Here is a 21,428-nt window from a genome sequence, read left to right as displayed (position 1 = left end):
TCAGAAAATGTTTGATTTATTGATCTATAAGTTCCCAGATGCCGTGTTAAATCTCCAGAGTTTATGATAAAATGTTTCAGAGATATTCAGATGATTGAAGCTGCTTCTATGAGAGTAAAGATCAAATACAGGAAAATATATATTAAAAAAACATCTTCCAGTGTTATATATAAAATATTTGTCTAACAGCTGATAGTGCAAACAGAAAGCAGTTATGGATCATTAGCCAGTCAGAACTGCAGCTGACAGATGAAGTAGGATGAAGCCTGACAGGAAGCTCTGATCCAGTTCTTCTCTGCAGGATCGCTGCTGCTCAGGATCCCACAGTCTCCATCCAGAGGAGCCTCAGACCAGTAGCTGGAACACAACAATACTCAGCTTTAATATACATAAATAAATACTACTGGAACACAACAATACTCAGCTTTAATATACATAAATAAATACTACTGGAACAACAATATTCACTATAAATATATAAAAATGTATAAATTCACTATAAATATATATAAATAAATACTACTGCAACACAACAATACTCAACATTAATATACATAAATAAATAATACTGAAACAACAATACTAAGCATTAATATACATAAATAAATAATACTGAAACACAATACTCAACATCAATATACATAAATAAATACTACTGAAACAACAATATTCACTATAAATATATAAAAATATATAAATTCACTATAAATATATATAAATAAATACTACTGCAACACAACAATATCCAGTATCAATATATATAAATTATATATTATTAATATATATTGTATAATTTTATACTTTTTTGCTAGTTTGCTTGTTTTGGTTATTTTCCATCTGACATTTTTATATATATAAAAAACAGGAGACACAAAAAGACAGAAGGGACACGTATAATGTCAAAGATGAGACAAAATAACAATGAAGAGAGAAAATTGTCCCAAAGAGGCACAAAACAAGAAACAGAAACACAAAATGGTAAAATAAGGCGACCAAGTGAGGAACAAAATAAGAGAAATTAGCCAGAAAACACCAAAATGAGACAAAAAAGAAGTCAAAACAAGAGAAACAAGGCACAAAATGGCAAAATAAGACATTAAACGACCAAAACAAGACACAAAAACAAGAATTCTACATTATATTGAGTATATCCAGAAGTGATGTTTAAATTTAGAGATATCAGAGCTGCTGTCTGCTCAGACTGAATGAAGGTCAGGAACCCAGAAGATAAAGTCCACAGTGACTCCATTGTAGAAAGACAGTCTATTTTGGCAAAATAGGGCATTAAACAACCAAAATGAGACACAAACAACAGCTATGAGATACGAAATGGCAAAATAAGATGTTAAGCAACCAAAATGAGACAAAAAAAGTCTTAAAATAAGAAAAACATGACACAAAATGAGAAAAACGAGACACAAAATGGCAAAACAGGACATTAAATGACCAAAATGAGACATAAAACAAGGGAAAATAGATCTAAAATAACCAAAACAAGAAGTAAAATGACACAAAACAAGCAAACAAACAAAAAAAGGAGACATGAAAAGACAAGGGACACGTAAAACGTCAAAGACGAGACAAAATGACAATGAAGAGACAAAACTGTCCCAAAGAGACACGAAACAAGAAACAGAAACACAAAATAGGACATTAAATGAACAAAAAGAGACAAAACAAGAAAAAGAGACTTGGTTCATTTTTCTGATGATAGGTTCAAGGACCATCAGGAAGTTTCTTGTGTTTTTGTAGCTGATAAATGGTTGTTTTGGTGATTTTTTTTAAAGAGATGATCTGTAACTTGTGAAGAATCACCTCTGTTGCAGCGCCTCGTCGTCGATCCAGGTCCAGGAGGTTCCAGCGTTCTTCAGCCCGATCCAGTACTTCAGATCCCCTTTCTTAGTCAGGAACGTCTAGAACAGAGGACAGAACCGTCACATTTACACAACAGATCAGTATTATCTAAGGAAGCATGTGTTGTCGTTTTGTGTCTTGTTTTTGTTGTTGTGTCTCATTTTTGTCATTTTGTGTGTCATTTTTGTTGTTTTGTGTCTTGTTTTTGGTGTTTGCATCTCATTGTCATTTTGTGTCTCATTTTTGTCATTTTGTGTCTCATTTTTGTCATTTTGTGTCTCATTTTTATTGGTTTTTGTCTCATTTTTGTCATTTTGTGTCTCATTTTTGTCGTTTTGTGTCATTTTTGGACTATTGTCTCGGTCTTGTCATTTTGTGTCTGATTTTTACATTGTGTCTTGTTTTTGCCCTTTTTTGTCTTATTTTTGTTGTTTTGTGTCTTGTTTTTGGTGTTTGTGTCTCATTTTTGCCAACTTTTGTCTTGTTTTTGTTGTTTTGTGTCTCATTTTTGACATTCTGTCTCTTGTTTTAGTAATTTTGTCTCATTTTTGTCATTTTGCATCTTGATTTTGCTGTTTTGTGTCTCGCTTTTGCTGTTTTGTGTCTCATTTTTACATTCTGTTTTGTTTTTGTCCTTTTTTGTCCTTTTTTTGTTGTTTTGTGTCTTGTTTTTGTCCTGCTGTGTCTGGGTCTGTTCATTTTGTTTCTGATTTTTACATTCTGTCTTGTTTTTGTCCTTTTTTGTTGTTTTGTGTCTTGTTTTTGTCCTTTTTTGTCTCGGTCTGGTCGTTTTGTGTCTTATTTTTGTCTTGATGGCAGCAGTCAAAGTCTCTTCAGCTCCACCTGGACGGTTCTGCTGCTGATCACGGCCAGGTGTCCTCCTCTGGAGCTGCAGTTCTTCTGGCTCTGGTCCCAGGTCAGCCTGAAGGTGGACAGGAAGAAGCAGGACCGGCCGAGAGTCAACCATCCGTTGGAGCACTGCTGGCAGCCCAGATCTGGAGGAACCGGCACAGAAAAGACTGAGACAACTACAGAAAACGTCTTCAAATGTGGAAAAAACTGCATAAATCAGAGGATGAATCAGTCTTTTCTTTCTGTTTTCTTTGGCGCATTCATTAGTTTCATGGTTTTGCTTTGACTTACTCAACATATTTTCATTCATATGAGGGTGTTTGCATGTTAGAGCAGGTTTTAAAGTGTTTGGTCACTGTGGACTTTATCTTCTGGGTTCCTGACCTTCATTCAGTCTGAGCAGACAGCAGCTCTGATATCTCTACATTTAAACATCAGCTCTGGATAAGCTTCCCGTAATTTTCTATAATTTATCAGCAGCTGCAGGATTTAATCTGATGTTTGCACAACATCCCGTTTTAGAAAAACCTTCAGAAAGTCTGCAGCTCCATGTTTAGTCTAGAAGACGTTTAACCCAAACTGGATTCAGTTTAGTGCATCTTCAGTCTCTCAGTTGTTTTCTGGTGCTTTACTTGTACTGCTGATTTACTTGATGTTTTCTGTGTTTTGTGAAAAATAAACTTAATTTAAAGGATTTCAGTGCAGTATATTACGGGTGACTTGGTGTGTTTTTCTGTCTAGACTAGGAAATAAAGGTTCAAGCTTCTTAAAATATCCAAAATATCATGTAGTTTTGCATTAAAAATCAGATTTAAAGGGTTAAATCCTTAAATATTAAACTTTGTTGAAGGTTTGATGCCTTTAAAGATATTCAAACTGTGCAGAAACCCCTTTTAAAGATGCAGAAATGTATTAAAATCCATCTATTATCCCCTTAAATCTCATTATAGTGCAGACATTTTGCCAAAATTAATGGTGAGTCTTTAATTTAAACAGTACTGATTGTTCTGATCCCAACACTTCTGCTAACCGTTTGATCAAAAATAACCTGAGGGGAAATAATAAAGCTGATTAAACTCTCGCTTGCATGAAATAAAACTTTCCAAGTTCTCTAAAACAGCAGCAGAGGAAGGAGCTCCTCTCAGACCGGATTCATAAAAGCAGAACTCAGACTACAAACATGGCGGCAGAGAAAGCTTCCCGTATTTTCCTCTGGTTTGAGATTTGAACTCACGCCGAGACAAGACGTCAGGGAAGTCGACCCGACACTGGTCGAGACTGCAGGTCGGAGGATTTCTGCCGCTGGTGTCCAGAGTTTGTTCTGAGCAGGACGTGGATCCAGTTTGGACTAGAAATAAAAACAGAAGATTCAGGAAAAGAAGAAAGTAATCAAGCTGCAGCTTCACATGTACAGGAACTACGGCCAGTATGTGTCACCTAGAGCTATGAAGTTTGGCAGGCATATGTATCTAGTCAAGATGCACAAAAAAGTCTACAGCAACCATGCCCAAAACCCAACAGGAAGCTGGCCATTTTGAATTATGTGTCGTATTTTGGGTGATTTTGGACCAATTTTTGGATATTTTCAAAAGCTATAATCTCTAACAAGGTAACCCCAGTAGAGCTGAAATTTTGCCAGGATGTACAGCAGGCATGGGTGATTAAAAGTTACCAAAATGCTCCACAAAAGTCTGAAGGTGTGGAAATGGCAGCCTGTGGAATTTCGGTATTTCGCTATGAAACAGGAAGTGCTGCATAACTAGCATGTACATGCTTCAATCTCCCTCAGACTTTACATGTATGACCACAGTCCGGCCCTCATCACATCCATAAGCCAAAGTACACTCTGAGTCTCAGCGCCACCTGATGGACATGTTTGGATTCGCTGACCAGCAAGGATGCGAGGACCCGTTCAATGCTGCTTGTAGCTTTAATTAGTGTCAGAGCACCAAGGGTGCAAAGACTCCATTGAAACCTTTAGGTTTATGATTATTCTTTCTTTGACAAATGTATTTTTAACGTCCTGGAAATACTCAAAAACACGTGAAAATTGGCACACACATCAGGGCTGGCGCAAAATTTGATATCTTAGGGGAATGGCACACATGGGTGACAAAATGGTTCAATAGCGCCCCCTGGAAAATGTCAAACATTTATTAGGACCAGTACGTGTCACCTAGACTTATGAAATTTGGTACACACATGTAACTCGTCAAGATGCACAAGCCTGGTCCCAACCCCATTAAGAAGGCAAGAAATTCCACTAATGAACCTTGACAAGGCACACCTGTGAAGTGAAAACCATTTCAGGTTCTACCTCATGAAGCTCATCCAGAGAATACCAAGAGTGAACAAAGGAGGAATCAAAGAATCTATAATATAAAACATGTTCTGACTTATTTCATACTTTTTTGTTCATTCCATAATTCCATGTGTTCATTCACAGTTTTGATGCCTTCAGTGAGAATCTACAGCGGAAACAGTCATAAAAAAAAATAGAAAACCATTAAATGAGAAAGTCCAAACTTTGACTGGTAGTGTGTTTACAGTCGTGCTCATAAGTTTACGTACCCTGGTAAAATTTGTGAAATATTGTCCTTTTGGTTTTTTTGAAAAAATATTTGATGATGGAAAACCTTTTCTTTCATTTAAGGTTAGTTGTCAGACAAAGTTATTTATTGTCACCAGTTGTATCTGCTCTGATCGTTCATCGTTTTCATGAAAGAATGGTTCATATTTTACAGATTCTACCAGGATATGTAAACTTATGAGCACAGCTGTATTTGGCACATATTTTCACAGTTTTTTATTTTGCACTGAGGTCACATTTTTAGCATGTTTCTGTCCTTTTATCAGGATTAATCCGAGTCTTAAGAAGCCAGATGTTTTATAATCGGCTTTATTAACTAAACATTTCACAGCTGCTCAGACTCACGTTTCATACTGAGGATGATGATGGTCAGCAGCAGGACGAAGCACAGCAGAGACAGGAACAGACAGCCAGCTCGGTACAGACGGACATTTCCCCCTGGTTGTTTACCTGCAGAAGAAGAAGAAGGAGGAGGAGGAGGAGGAGAGGAAGAAGAAGAAGAGAAAGAAGACAGAGAAGAAGAAGATGGAGATGGAGAAAAAGAAGGAGAGGAACAGGAAAAGAAGAAGGAGGAGAAGATGAGAGAGGAGAAGAAGAAAGAAGGAGAAGAAGAAAGAAGACAAAGGAATGAGACAGATGTTATTGAGCTGCTCAGACCAACATGGAGGCTGAAACCTGCTGCTTCTTCACACCTCCTCCTCCTCTTCCTCCTCCTCCTCCTTCTTCTTCTTTCTTCTTCTTCTGCAGATCGACCGACAGCTCCTCATCACCACCTTCCTCCTTCTTCTCCTCAAAATAACCACGGAAGAATTTCAGGTACATGTCTGCAGCTGAAGCCCTGCAGCCTGTTTTCTTGTGTTTCCTGCTGACTCACGGTCGCCTCGACGCTGAGCTCTAAGAACCGCCTCTGTCCGGTCGCCACGGCAACCACCTCAACTATTCACCCAGCACAGAGAGGGATTGTCTGACCGACTTTTATCTCCGGAAATCGACACCGATCCTCCCAAACAACAGACGGGAGGGACGACGGCTCGGTTTTTATCAGGAACAGAACGAACTGAACAAAGTGATAAAATTAAAAAATAAAGCAGAGGTCAGAGCAGAAGGACGACAGGAACAAAACAAACACATCAGTCCATGGGCCAGACCAGATATTGGTGCCATCTCAGGAGACCAAACCTAAGTGCTACTAAAATGTGTGTTGGGTTAATGCAAGTACATTAAGATGTGAGTCTTTCCACACCTGCAGCTTTATCACTCAGTGAAACCGTCACATTCACCTTAAATGTGGTATTACACAATTCATTTAAATCTCATCGTATGCAAAGATCACATCTAATATGAGTCAATAATCAAATAAAACTGTTTGAGAAAGGGGAATATTTTTAATAATAAAACATCAGACCCATATGAATGTTTTTCTTATTCGTCTGTACTTTCTTTTCATGCTTATTTATTTTTGCCATTTTCTATGACCAGGTAGAGTACTCAGGAGGTACTAGTACACGACAAGATACAGTACTCAGGAGGTACTAGTACACGACAAGATACAGTACTCAGGAGGTACTAGTACATGACCAGGTAGAGTACTCAGGAGGTACTAGTACACGACAAGATACAGTACTCAGGAGGTACTAGTACATGACCAGGTAGAGTACTCAGGAGGTACTAGTACACGACAAGATACAGTACTCAGGAGGTACTAGTACATGACCAGGTAGAGTACTCAGGAGGTACTAGTACATGACCAGGTAGAGTACTCAGGAGGTACTAGTACATGACCAGGTAGAGTACTCAGGAGGTACTAGTACACAGTAAAGATGTACGACACCAACCCTCCTGCTTCCTTCTTAATTTATGTCTTGTTTTGGAAATTTTGTGTCTCGTTTTTGTGGTTTTGTATCTCGTTTGTCATTTTCCGTCTGGTTTTTTCGTTTTGTGTCTCATTTGTCATTTTGTGTCTTGTTTTTGTTGTTTTGTGTTATGGGACGGGGGGTTGGAGAACCCAGGAGCAGGCACAGATATGACAAACAGGTGGCAACGGAAACAGGTCTTTATTTTAACAAAACTAACTAAACCAGAAACTCAGAAAGGGGAAAAAAAACCAGGAGATAAACTAAACCAAATCTAAGACTAGAATTAACTACAAACTAGACTTACAAAAAACCCACAGCTCAACTACAAAACCCAAACAGGGATAAACTCAACCAGACAACAAAACATTGTACTTACAAAACCAGGGGAAAGAGAACTAAGGGGGCAAAGCAGGCAGGCTCAGGGAATCCACAAGTTAGTGGGGGAACAAAACTGGCCAACAGAAGGCTGGGGAATATCCATGAACAGGATGGAGCAAAACAGAGTCCAAGTGGACAATAACCAGGATGGGAGAAGAAGGAGAGTCCAAGGGGCTGAAGCACACGAGGGGTTCACAGGGCTTGGTATGGAGAACTAAATCCAAGGGGAAAACAGAGTCTGTGACAGAATGTGAGTCAATGATCCAGCAGGGAGTGAATGAAAGGACAGAGCTTCAATAGGTGGAGGTGAGGTGGAGAACAGGTGAACGGAGTGAACTGATTACTGCAGCTGAAACTCATTGTAGCAATCAGCAGGCAGCAGAATGCAGGCAGATGAAACAGGAAGAGCAGGAGGGAGAGACAGACATGAGAGAGAGAGACATGAGGAAGAGAGACATGAGGAAGAGACATGAGAGAGAGAGACATGAGGAAGAGACATGAGGAAGAGACATGAGGGAGAGACATGAGGGAGAGACATGAGGGAGAGACATGAGGGAGAGACATGAGGGAGAGACATGAGGAAGAGACATGAGGGAGAGACGTGAGGAAGAGACATGAGGGAGAGAGACAGACAGACAGAGGGAGTCAAAGAGAGACAGGTCAAAACAGAAACAGATCAGGACCCAAGAGAGAAAGAAGGAAAAAGAGGAAGAAGGGGAAAAAGGACAGGGGCTGCAGCAGGATCATAACAGTTTTGTGTCTCGTTTTTGTCATTTTGTGTCTCGTTTTTGTCATTTTGTGTCGTTTCAGTCATTTTGTGTCTCATTTTTGTCATTTTGTTTCTCGCTTTTGTCGTTTTGTGTCTCGTTTTTGTCATTTTGTGTCTCATTTTTGTCATTTTGTTTCTCGCTTTTGTCGTTTTGTGTCTCGTTTTTGTCATTTTGTCTTGTTTTTGTCGTTTTGTGTCTTGTTTTTGTCAGACTGTCTTGTTACCAGAGCAATGAAATCTTTCTCAGTCTCCAGTTTGTTTCAGTCTTGTTCTGTGTTGTAAAGTTATTAACACAGATGATCATATGTAGCATGTGGCGTTTCTTATTTTTTCGTGATGGGGAATAATCCTATCTTGTAATTACTGATTATTTATTTAGTTATATATTATTACATTATTTATATTAATCTGTATTTTAGCGTCTCATATGTTTAAAAATCATCTTGTTATGCTTAAAAGCATAAAATATTTATAGTTATTTGTAGTTACAGGTTTTTAATGGTATTTTACATTTAATGTTGATTATTATCTACATTATATAAATATATACAGATATATATGTTAATAATAGATAATAATAACATTAAATTTAAAAAGCCTAAATATTAATAATCTTATGTAAAATTAAGCCCAGGAACTGTATCATGTAAAATTTGCATATTTTCATCATTTCTATTATTTCTTTGGTGCTCCACCTGCAGGAATATTAGCGCTTTTTTTACAGAATTTTTTTCCCTAGCTCTAATCCAGGCTCTAATATGAGATAACAGCTTGATGCTTTTTACATTTTCTGGCTTTTTTGTGTTTCTGACTACAGGAGAAAGTTCTTCACATTAATCTGCTGTTTTCTTCTTTTATTACTTAAAAAGTTGCGCAATAAAACGAACCGAAAGTAACGAAGAAAAGTCAGCAGATGTGCTGGAACAGGTTCAGATATTTAAGTCCTCAGGAATGCTTAAGATTCTAAATAAATTAAAAACATGTTTTAGGCACTTTTACCTCCACGTTTAAAAGACTTAATGAAGCGTGATGATGAACCGGTTTGTGTCAGTTTGTGTTTTACGCTTCAACAGCTGGATTTAGACGCTTTTAGCAGCAGAGGAAGGAAGTTTAATTCTTTCTGAGGGGATGGTTAACTTTCCTGTGATCTGGTCAGTTTAGTTAACGTGTTTTATTGTGGTTTTATAGGACAGAATGTGTGGTGAATCCGAGGCTCATTAAAGAGAACATAGTCGAGTTTCTTCTTCATGTTTTCTAACAGAAGTTCTATTTTTAGATGTGAACCGAGAGTCACTTAAAGATAAACGAACATCTGTAATTTAAATTCCTCTATAAGCTCTAACACTAAGTCTTCACATTGCATCATTATCGTGTGTTAATAAGAGTTTCTAAAGTTTCATTGGTGTCTTCTTTCATGTTTTATTATCTTTTTTCCATTTTGCGTCTCATTTTTGTCATTTTATGTCTAATTTTTGTAATTTTGTTTCTCGTTTTTGTCATTTTGTGTCTCGTTTTTCTCATTTTCTCTCATTTTTGTCATTTTGTGTCTCATATTTTATTGTCTTTTTTTAAAATTATAAAGCAACTTGGAAGTCTCTGTTTTGACATTTTATCATTCTGGACATTGATCAAATTATTGTAAACAAAGTTTTGGAAATTTTCAATATGTTTTTTTCTCAGTTTGGACAGTTTTAAAATATTTTTGGACAAATTTTGAATGACTTTATACAAGTTTTTTGTCAACTTTGCAACTCAAAACTGGTTTCATGTACATTACTGTCTTTTATTCTTATTTTTTTTGTCTCATTTCTTGTTTTTTGTCTCATTTTGGTCATTTTTTCTCTTTATTTCTCTTTCATTCTTTTCTCTTCTGTTGTTTTGGTTGTTTTCTGTCTATTTGTTGCTATAAAGCAGCTTGGAAGTCCAGTTTTGAAAGACGAGTTGTTATTGTTTAGCATTTTAAACTGGATTTCTCTTCTTGCATTGAGAAACTTGGAAGAATCGAATCATTACTGACTACAAGAGCAGAAGCGACGAGTCAAATAATGAAAAGACTGAAAATTATTTATCTTCCTCCGAAAAACTTATTTGGCTCGATACCAGAATAAAACAGAAATAATATTCAGGAGTAAAATAATTAAAGTTGGCTGCAGCTCTATTTACTACAAATTTAGAATGACTTAAACGCTAAGTGATAAACAGAATCAGTTAAATTAAAACTGAGTCATTATTACTGTAAGACTGGTGAATTATCGTTTCTCCGAATCGCTGATGTGGTTTAAACGTGCAACATTTCTGCTTCTGCTTTTTTTTCTTTTTTTGCGCCGAATCACTTTTCTGAGAAACTCTGCTTCATGAATTCTCAAACAAAACAAAACAAACTGCAGATATTTCAGTCGAGCTGCAGCCGAATGAAGATTTTGACTGTAACAGAGTTCAAGGTCTAACAGAGACTCTTATCTGCTGGAAATGAGTTAAATAAAAACTTACTTGGTGTCGTTTTATCTGGCTGGAAGTAGTAGGTTTCTGAGTAGATGTTCTCGGTCGGGTTGCTCAGTTTGGTGTAATGGTCTGGTTCTGCTTCCTCTAAAGACAAAAATACAGACAGCAGCACAAAAACATCTGCAATTTAGAGCTAAACTAAAATACAAACACGCAGAATTAAACATCATGAAAAGTTGGGGTTTTATTTGTATTTTTGTGGTGAATTCTCCTGAGCAGGCTGCAGAACTTTCACCAGAACTTTCTTCTAATCCGGTTAAATTCTTCATTCACCTTTGGTTTTGTCCTCCGGCTTCGGTCCAGTCGCTTCCTCATCCTCAGCTTTTTTGTCCTCCGGCTTTGGTCCTCTCGCTCCCTCGTCTTCCTCGGCTTTTTTGTCCTCCGGCTCGACCTGGATCTCTTGCATCTCCATGTCTCCTCGTGTGTCTTTCTGTTTCTCTGAGTTTCGTTTTCAAACCTGCCTGGTGAACTCACAATGAGCTTATGTAACCTCCAGCTCCAACAAAGCCGCCAGAATAAAGTGTCAAAATGTAGGCTTTAGTGTCCAGTGAGTCATCTGATTACAGTGAAGACGAAATACTTCCCCATTAAAATTCCTCCCGTTTCTAAAACACACGCAAGAAGTAACTTTTGGGCTGGACTTTGTTGTCGTCTCATCTTTAAGTCGATGATGGTGTGAAAATGTTATAAAAAGATGCAGACATTGAAAAAAATTTTAAGCAGAAATGTGTTAAGTTTCACATTAAAACAACAAACTAAACAGAATTATTTCAATATTCAATGTATTGGTTAAAGTTGCTCTATATCAGTTAAAATTGCTCTAAAATGCGTCAAAGTTGCTCTAAAATGAGTCAAAGTTGCTCTAAAGGAGTTAAAGTTGCTCTGAAGGAGTGAAAGTTGCTCTAAAGGAGTTAAAGTTGCTCTGAAATGAGTAAAAGTCGCTCTAAAGGAGTTAAAGTTGCTCTAAAATGAGTAAAAGTTGCTCTGAAGGAGTTAAAGTTGCCCTAAAGGAGTAAAAGTTGCTCTAAAATGAGTAAAAGTTGCTCTAAAGGAGTAAAAGTTGCTCTGAAGGAGTTAAAGTTGCTCTGAAGGAGTTAAAGTTGCTCTAAAATGAGTAAAAGTTGCTCTGAAGGAGTTAAAGTGACTCTGAAGGAGTTAAAGTTGCTCTAAAATGAGTAAAAGTTGCTCTAAAGGAGTAAAAGTTGCTCTAAAATGAGTTATAGTTGCTCTGAAGGAGTTAAAGTTGCTCTAAAGAAGTAAAAGTTGCTCTAAAATGAGTTAAAGTTGCTCTGAAGGAGTTAAAATTGCTCTGAAGGAGTTAAAGTTGCTCTAAAATGAGTTAAAGTTGCTCTGAAGGAGTTAAAGTTGCCATAAAGGAGTAAAAGTTGCTCTAAAATGAGTAAAAGTTGCTCTAAAGGAGTAAAAGTTGCTCTGAAGGAGTTAAAGTTGCTCTGAAGGAGTTAAAGTTGCTCTAAAATGAGTAAAAGTTGCTCTGAAGGAGTTAAAGTGACTCTGAAGGAGTTAAAGTTGCTCTAAAATGAGTAAAAGTTGCTCTAAAGGAGTAAAAGTTGCTCTAAAATGAGTTATAGTTGCTCTGAAGGAGTTAAAGTTGCTCTAAAGAAGTAAAAGTTGCTCTAAAATGAGTTAAAGTTGCTCTGAAGGAGTTAAAATTGCTCTGAAGGAGTTAAAGTTGCTCTAAAATGAGTTAAAGTTGCTCTGAAGGAGTTAAAGTTGCTCTAAAATGAGTTAAAGTTGCTCTGAAGGAGTTAAAGTTGCTCTGAAGGAGTTAAAGTTGCTCTAAAATGAGTTAAAGTTGCTCTGAAGGAGTTAAAGTTGCTCTAAAATGAGTTAAAGTTGCTCTGAAGGAGTTAAAGTTGCTCTGAAGGAGTTAAAGTTGCTCTAAAATGAGTTAAAGTTGCTCTGAAGGAGTTAAAGTTGCTCTAAAATGAGTTAAAGTTGCTCTGAAGGAGTTAAAGTTGCTCTAAAATGAGTTAAAGTTGCTCTGAAGGAGTTAAAGTTGCTCTAAAGGAGTTAAAGTTGCTCTAAAATGAGTTAAAGTTGCTCTGAAGGAGTTAAAGTTGCTCTAAAATGAGTTAAAGTTGCTCTGAAGGAGTTAAAGTTGCCTTCCTGAGACACACACGGACACAAATAAAAACAGAATTCCTCATCAATTATTTCACTGACTTCCTCATTTGATTAATTGGGGAAAATAAAATGTTAATTTCAAAATAAGAGTTTAAGCAGAAGTGTGTAAAGTTTCACATTAAAATGACAAACGAAACAGAATTACTTTCTCTTTTTTTTAGCATTTTCTTTATTTTCCACAAAAGTTTATGATAATTTACAAAAAAAATACTATTTGCATTAAATACAGAGGACTGAGAAAGATGAGAGCTCCCTCGACATAATTTCACTGACTTTTCTTTTACAAAGCGTTCTTTTTTTCTTTTTTACTTTCACTAAGTCAGGAATCAACATACGTTGTAGTTTAAATACTGTTGAAGGTAAAAGCAGCCACCAGCTTCCACCCGGTCGGGACTAATAATGTGGAGAATGAAGTGTTGTGAAGCGATACAAACGGCCTGCTCAGACGCTCTCCTCTCGTTCTTGCTCTGCTTTCTTTCCAGTCTTTTGTTCCTCCTCAGGCGCCGTAGACGCTCTCGTTGCTGTAGGTCATGTAGAGGAACAGATCCTCCTCGTGGTGCTCCTGAAGAACAACAAGCAGAAAAAAAACACTCAGAGTTTAGCCTGAAAGGTTCTCTGAAGTTTATAAAAAAAAAAAAAAAAACACACAAATACAGAATGAACAGGAAAAGCACCAGCTGTTCCATTCCTCTTATGGGGGAATGAACAGCCTTGGAGGAGGACTGCGCTCTCTGAGTGCTTTTCTAGTTCTAATTTAATGGTTTTTCATCTCATTTTAAGTCATTTTCAATCTTTCTGTTATTTTTTTTGTCTCATTTTCTGTCGTTTTCAAACTTTTTGTGTTTTTTATGCGTAATTTTTTGTCACTTTAATGTGTTTTGTTGTTTTTTTGTCTTGCTTTTTTGTCATCATGAATCTTGATGTTTTTCTGTCTCATTTTAAGTCATTTTTAATCTTTTTGTGGTTTTTTGTCTCATTTTAAGTCATTTTAAATCTTGTTGGTTTTTTGTCTAATTTTCAGTCATTTTTCATTTCTTTTGTTGTTGTTTCTTGTCTCATTTGAAATCACTTTTAATGTTTTGGACTGAAAATTTCCCTGAAAATTTCATCAAAATGTTTTGCTTTTTTTGGTTATGTTTGCTTGTTTTGTTGTGTTTTATTTTGTTTTGTTGTTGTTTTGAAAATTTTGATTTGTTTTTGTGGCTTTTCTTTCTCATATGTCGGAAATAAAAACATTAATTCATTCAAGCTGCGAATCTGTCACCAGCTAAACAGAATGAAATGTGCACAACTGGATGAACAGGAAATAGATTTTTAGAGTTTGTATTTTTGGTAAATTTCTCAACTCTGAGCAGCAGTTTCTGTATTTTCTTTAAATCTCCTGCATATCTTTGGAAAGAGAACAACATGAAGAAGGAGAAGTTGAATTTCTTTGATTATTTTGCAAAAATTTAAAAACCCTTAAGCTGTTACCAACACTGGCTCCACATACTACAGATACTGAAATATTTACATCTTTAATTAGCTTATTTAGTTTGTAAAACACTGCCTGCAGTTCAGCTGAAATGTTGTAGAATTTTTGTCTCATGACTGAAAGTTGGAGGAGAATCAAAAATGACTCTTTGGTTGTGCAGATTTTTGTTTTTATTTGGTGCTAACGATTTATTTTTGTCTTTTTTTTTTTTACATTAAACATGCAGAATAAAGTAATTTTGATGGAATATCAGGATTTTAAGCTCAGATTTAGTTGACATTTGAATTGTTTGAGAAAGTAGAAAATCCGACTCTTTTTCATTTTAACAGTTCCAGGCTGATTAATGGGTTCATTTGTTGATTGTCTTTAAAGACAACATGTCTGTATTTAAGTCAAATTTACTCACTTAATCCTCAGATATTACATTAAAATGCTGCCAAATATTATGTAGAAATACACAACCGTTCAAAAGCCGTTTTGAATGGTAATATAAGCCTTGTGGGCCTGATAATTGTCCTCTCTACTGCCTCTCCAGACTCACAGCTGACTGATGGCAATTCTCATCATTTTCAGAATGACTCAGTTTCACTTTTAGTGTCACTTCTTCTATTTACCGTCCGAGATAAAAACAGTGAAGCAGCTCTGAGACGGATTAAAATGTGTGAATGGGGTTGGGTTACCTCATAGACGGCGGACAGCGGCGAGCTGGACGGAGGGAGGGAGTTGTTGACAAAGAAGAAGAGAGCTTCCTCCGGCCGCAGAGACACCCGCTGACGGATCAGGAAGCACAGCTGGCCCACTGAAAGCAGGAAGGAGAGAGCAGATGGTCACCGACTGAAGCTTTTATTTTTATTTCTTATTTATCAGACGGGCAGGAAGGAGACTCAGTGGTCAGACTGCAGCCAGAATCACAACCAGAGTTTTAATGAAGTCATTTCATATTAAGGATTAATAAAGGAAAATAAAAAAACACCAACAAGTTATTGAGCTTCAACACGTTTTAAAAATAGTTTAACGATTTAGTTAGTTAAAGTTGCTCTAAAATGAGTTAAAGTTGCTCTATATTAGTTAAAGTTGCTCTATATTAGCTAAAGTTGCTCTATATTAGTTAAAGTTGCTCTACATTAGTTAAAGTTGCTCTATAATAGTTAAAGTTGCTCTATAACAGTTAAAGTTGCTCTATAACAGTTAAAGTTGCTCTATAACAGTTAAAGTTGCTCTATAACAGTTAAAGTTGCTCTATAACAGTTAAAGTTGCTCTATAATAGTTAAAGTTGCTCTATAATAGTTAAAGTTGCTCTATAATAGTTAAAGTTGCTCTATATTAGTTAAAGTTGCTCTAAATGAGTTAAAGTTGCTCTATATTAGTTAAAGTTGCTCTATAATAGTTAAAGTTGCTCTATAATAGTTAAAGTTGCTCTATAACAGTTAAAGTTGCTCTATAATAGTTAAAGTTGCTCTATATTAGTTAAAGTTGCTCTATAATAGTTAAAGTTGCTCTATAATAGTTAAAGTTGCTCTATAATAGTTAAAGTTGCTCTATAATAGTTAAAGTTGCTCTATATTAGTTAAAGTTGCTCTATAATAGTTAAAGTTGCTCTATAATAGTTAAAGTTGCTCTATATTAGTTAAAGTTGCTCTAAATGAGTTAAAGTTGCTCTACATTAGTTAAAGTTGCTCTATAATAGTTAAAGTTGCTCTATAATAGTTAAAGTTGCTCTATAACAGTTAAAGTTGCTCTATAATAGTTAAAGTTGCTCTATAATAGTTAAAGTTGCTCTATATTAGTTAAAGTTGCTCTAAATGAGTTAAAGTTGCTCTATATTAGTTAAAGTTGCTCTATAATAGTTAAAGTTGCTCTACATTAGTTAAAGTTGCTCTTCATTAGTTAAAGTTGCTCTACATTAGTTAAAGTTGCTCTTCATTAGTTAAAGTTGCTCTTCATTAGTTAAAGTTGCTCTTCATTAGTTAAAGTTGCTCTTCATTAGTTAAAGCTGCTCTTCATTAGTTAAAGCTGCTCTTCATTAGTTAAAGTTGCTCTTCATTAGTTAAAGTTGCTCTTCATTAGTTAAAGTTGCTCTTCATTAGTTAAAGTTGCTCTTCATTACTTAAAGTTGCTCTAAAGGAGATGAAGCTGCTATATTATATTTAAAGTTGCTCCATATTAAATTGCCCTATATTACCTACAGTTGCTCTACATTAAAGTTGCTCTAATGTTGCTCTGATGATGTAAACATTCAAGTCACATGACAATCAGATGATTTTGACATCATCAAACATGGCCGACATCAGAACTGAAAATAAATCCTGAAGATTTCTCCGTTTTTTCCTTCTTCTAATTGGAAGGTTTTTTTTTTTCATCTGATGGCAAACAGCTGCTCCTCTGATCTGTTTATTCCTACTAACGGAGCAACAGCGCCACCTTCTGGTACAGGACCAGTACTACCAGGGGACCTTGTGTTCTAGAAATAACCTCCCTCCTCCATGGCTGTTTTTTTGGATATTGTATTAATATGCTGCCACATATAATGCAGAAATCTAATATAATCATCTCTCCTGGAGGATCTGCTCTTTCTGGAAACGGTCTTCATGCTGTGCAGCGACATGATTTAAAAAAATAAATGCTTCAAACTTTAGTGTAGAACCAACAAGGCAGCCTCCACAATTCTACAGCAGGAAAGAAGCAGAAAAAATGAAAAGAAAAACTTGCAGTTATAAAATGATCCCAAATCACAGGACATCTGTGTTCAGTGAAATACAGTAGGGCTGCAACTATCGATGAAGCGATCAATCATCTAAGCTCGTTACAGCAGGTCTAACTCACATTTTATGTTTTCTGTGTTATTTTTGCAGCATTCCATAAACATATCCATTTTAGCTGTTTGTATTTCTGCTATAACATAGTTTTACATATTTGCATTTTTTGCATTATTTAGATTTTTCTTTTGTATTTTGACCTATTTTAACATTTTGTGGTGGACAGTCACTGCATTTCACTGCCATACTGTGTATGTACGTGACGAATAAAAAAATCTAATCTAAAAAAATAAAATCTCCTCCCCTCTTCACATTTAGCTTAATAGTTAAATAGAAACAAGACAGGTGAGTCACTAAAGGACTACTATAGAAAAAAAGCCAGACAGGTGGAATTAATAGTAATAAAGACTCTGTTTGTTTTTCTTGTGAATCTGGAGCTCCATGAAGTCAAACTTGGCCGTGACTCATTATTAAAGCCATTACTCTGTTTCCAGGTGAATTTCTCCACCTCTACTTTAACCTCTCATCTTTCTAAGGAACAGCCCAACATGCTGCCTCTTGTTGTTTTGTTTTTTTTTTCAGAACACTCTCAGGTATTCATGTCTTCCATCGTTGAACAGGATAATACTTGCAGATTTTTTATAGGAGCTTTTATATGAAGGAGAATGTTTCATATTACAACATTTTTCTGTTTTTATCTCATCATAAACTGCTGGCAGCAGATCTTTGTTTTTAGAACTATGGAGAAGTTGTTTGGGATCTGGTAATCTGGTATCAGAGCCGTGATGGTGGGAAACTTTAACCACAGGTATGACTTTGGGTCACATTAAATTGCACTACAGAATGTCTTAACTTGGCTTGAAACCATTTAGAAACAGCCGATATGTGATTCCAAAAACAGACTGACTGAACGTTGGAATATCAAATAAAGTGTGTAGTAGGTCTCTCGATGCTCTAAACTTCCAAATAGAAGTATTATTTGTGTATTTCACCTGTTAAATCTGAGGGCACGAGGTATTTCTTCTTGTCCAGTTCAGGAGCTCGTGACCTCTGAGCTCTTTCCACGATGATCTGGAGAGAAAAACAATAAAAACCGTCATAAAATCTAACGACAACAAACACATTTATACCACCTTCACTGAACATTAGTGTGAAAAATATCACGCATGTAGACTATAACTGGGAAAGTGATTTTGATGGAACATCAGGACTTTGAGCTCAGATTTGGTTACATATTCTGACACCTGAATCGTTCGAGGACTTTCAGAAAGTAGAAAATCTGACTCTTCTTCCTGTTTTTACAGTTCAGGGCTGATTAACGGGGTCGTTTTGTTGATTGTCTTCAAAGATAACTTGTCTGTATTTAACTAAAATTTATTGACTCAATCCATTAAAAGACATTATATAAATTAAGCTGCACAGTGGTTTAGTGGTTAGCACTTGTGCCTCGCAGCTAGAAGATCGCCGGTTCGTGTCCTGGATTTCCAAGGATCATTCTACATGGAGTTTGTATGTTTTCTCTGTGCATGAGTGGGTTTTCTCCAGATTCTCCAGCTTCCTCCCACAGTCCAAAAACATGCTGAGGTTAATTGGTGATTCTAAATTATCCGTAGGTGTGAATGTTTGTCTCTATATGTAGTCCTGTGATAGACTGGTGACCTGTCCAAGTGTCTCCTGCCTTCACCCCTAGTCAGCTGGGATGGACTCCAGCCCCCACGACCCTAATGAGGATTAAGTGGTTAATAGATGATGGATGGATCGACTTTGGTTGTCAAACAGAATGGAAGAACAAACTGTATACATGACGTGTTATGAACAAAACAAATTACTCTCTTTAACATACTCCTGGTCTGGATATGGGTCCATACTTAAACCAAAACCTCCCAAAGCCCACTGAATAAAGCTGTGCAGTAAAAATGTAAATAATGACGCTGTGCAATTTCATAAGAAATCTTGCTGTAAATATTTGTATTTTTCTTCTAGAAGGAGAAAGTTTCTATATCTATGCATTGTGTGCTGCTCTTTTTATTCAACCTGTCTTTCTATTTGCTGCTATTACACCATAAATGTCCCTGCTGCGGGATCAATAAAGGTTTAATCTATCTATTTATCCATCTATTGCACACTGTTGCGTTGCCAGCGTTGTGCTCATATTTATTTGGTGACAAAGAAAATTTTGAGAAAAGTTTGGTTGTTATTTACTGCTAAGTCCGTTTTACGCTGCTGGTAATGCAGCTAATAGAGCAGAGATTACAAACACCATTATTCGATTGATATTTATTACAAAGAATATTCTGTCAATAACATAAACTTCACTTTTGCTTGGCTAAAAACTGAAAAAGCGCCCATTCTTCGTACTGACCGGTATCTTGTCGGGGTGTTTGGCCCGGACTCTCTCCCCCTCTGCTCTCCTCACCTCCACTGGTACTGAACGCTGGTACTGACTGCTCATCTGGAAACAAACACCGGGAAACATCAAGTTTAGTCACAATAGGTCGATTTAGCAGCGGACAAAGGAGAAGCAGCAGCATCGGACTTCACCAACAGAGCACTCAGTCAACCAGCGATATGAACAGTCTGAAGGGAAATTAATGTTCACCGGAGAGGAGACGGGACTCGTTTTAATCAAGTGTTCTGATGACGATCCATCTTAATGTGAGAATAACAGGATTTTAGTTTTCCTGTATACCTAACTGTATTCAGAAGGATTGTTCAGTCTGAATTTCTACATAACTATGACAACATGCGCTTTAACTCTCGCTTCGTCCTGCAGGTCAAAATTGACCCGTTTTAAGGTTTGAAAATGTGGGGAAAAAAAAAAAAATTTTTCACAGTGAAACTTCTGATGTCCACATTTTCAACATTTTTGGGAAATCTTTGAACAATTTTTGGTGGGAAAAAAAATGTTAAAAATGTTTCTTTAAGAACATTCATAAAAAAAATCTACCAAAATCCAGCGATTGTGTCTTTTTTTGTCTCTTTTTTGTCATTTGTCCATGTTTTTATCACTTTGTCTTGTTTTTGTAATTTTTGTCGTCTGTTGTTTTTTGTCTTTTTTGTCTGAGTTTTGTCGTTTTGATCATAGAGTAAAATACTATATCGTTCAGTTCCAGATACCTGTGACTAAATGTTTTGTGTCTCTGTAGAAACACTGTGATCTGTAAAATATAATGTGTAAATGATAAACTGAGGCATAAATTGTAGAAATTTCAGGTTTTTCATAATATTTTGTAAAAAGGCAATTCCTTAAATGTGAATTTTTTCAGAATGCACTTTTTTTTTTTTAAACACTAAAACAAAGAAAAAATGTGGAGTTGTGGCTATTATGGGTTATTATGCTGTGATTTTACTGGTCCGGTCCACTGGAGATCAAATTGGGCTGAATGTGGAACCTGAACTAAAATGAGTTCGACTCTCCTGCTCTAGAACACTGAGTTCTTTCCAAATAGTTCCTGGAAAATCATACATTTCTTGCATAAAAATTGAATTTAAAAACATGCATTTCAAATCTTGTGCACCCCTGCAAAGAATTCAGATTTAAATGACTCCAACCAGTTAATCTGTAAAGATAAAAACAGCTGACAACTAGTCGATTAGTCGCTTCAGCTATGACAGGAGACCAAATATAACCTGCTGTTTACATACATCTGATGGCGGCGTAAACAGTAAACAAAGCTGTCAGTGCGAAGTAAACAAACATCCTCACACTGCGGTTTCACTTCACGGTCGGTCGGAGCCAGAAAAATCCAGATTTTCTGCTTTTAATCGGACTGAGGAGTCACGATGGCAGCAGTTTAACCGTTACCGAGGCCACGTCATGTCTACAACAACAGCAGCAGCAGCAAAGTGATCGGTTAAAATCCCCGTTTATCTACATCTACAAACCAGAAAATCACCAAAACAACCACAAGAAAGGTTGAGTGTAATCAGCCGTCACTGTTTCTGCACGTATTTTGCATTTAAACGCATTTTTGCAGAACAAAACGAGCCGTTTACGGTACTGGCTAGCGGCGGTGCAATGCCAGCAGCTGCAGCTAACGGGTCAACAAGACGTTACCGTTGACATACCTTAGAAAAAGACAGAAATAAGGTTCACTGAGAACAGGTCGGATACAGATTTACTCCGCTGGTCCCTTCTGTCGTCAAGTTTTATCAAAAAATGCCCGGCAGGATGTGTCTGAAGGCTCAGAAAACTGTCATAACGGACGGGAATGTGGTCGCTCTCAAAGATGTCGGCTGGTCTACTTATTC

The 21,428-nt window shown here is 36.5% G+C and overlaps 2 protein-coding genes across 3 annotated transcripts; both read right to left on the bottom strand.

The window, feature by feature from the left end:
* On the bottom strand, positions 1 to 11,282 carry si:dkey-26c10.5 (uncharacterized protein LOC563797 homolog). Of its 2 annotated transcripts, none has more exons than XM_023270848.3 (7): positions 11,075 to 11,282; positions 10,790 to 10,885; positions 5,642 to 5,746; positions 3,941 to 4,054; positions 2,698 to 2,849; positions 1,816 to 1,913; positions 1 to 357 (listed from the first exon to the last, which is right to left on the bottom strand). In XM_023270848.3, exons 1-7 carry the CDS (start codon positions 11,211 to 11,213, stop codon positions 231 to 233), a joined length of 831 nt encoding a protein of 276 aa, XP_023126616.2. In that variant the 5' UTR covers positions 11,214 to 11,282; the 3' UTR covers positions 1 to 230. The 2 variants fall into 2 exon arrangements, with proteins under 2 accessions (XP_023126616.2, XP_035804296.2); XM_035948403.2 differs by lacking the exons at positions 10,790 to 10,885; positions 11,075 to 11,282 and adding exons at positions 5,989 to 6,353; positions 7,529 to 7,751.
* A 1,809-nt stretch (positions 11,283 to 13,091) lies between these two features.
* Positions 13,092 to 21,428, bottom strand: zgc:92606 (uncharacterized protein LOC100000242 homolog). The gene is made up of 5 exons (XM_023270824.3): positions 21,246 to 21,428; positions 19,540 to 19,629; positions 18,170 to 18,248; positions 15,101 to 15,219; positions 13,092 to 13,508 (listed from the first exon to the last, which is right to left on the bottom strand). The coding sequence occupies exons 2-5, from the start codon at positions 19,627 to 19,629 to the stop codon at positions 13,443 to 13,445; spliced, it is 354 nt and encodes a 117-aa protein (XP_023126592.1). The 5' UTR covers positions 21,246 to 21,428; the 3' UTR covers positions 13,092 to 13,442.

Source organism: Amphiprion ocellaris, chromosome 9 (assembly GCF_022539595.1).
Source record: "Amphiprion ocellaris isolate individual 3 ecotype Okinawa chromosome 9, ASM2253959v1, whole genome shotgun sequence".
Classification (NCBI taxonomy): domain Eukaryota; kingdom Metazoa; phylum Chordata; class Actinopteri; family Pomacentridae; genus Amphiprion; species Amphiprion ocellaris.
This window is presented reverse-complemented; position numbering and strand designations above follow the sequence as displayed.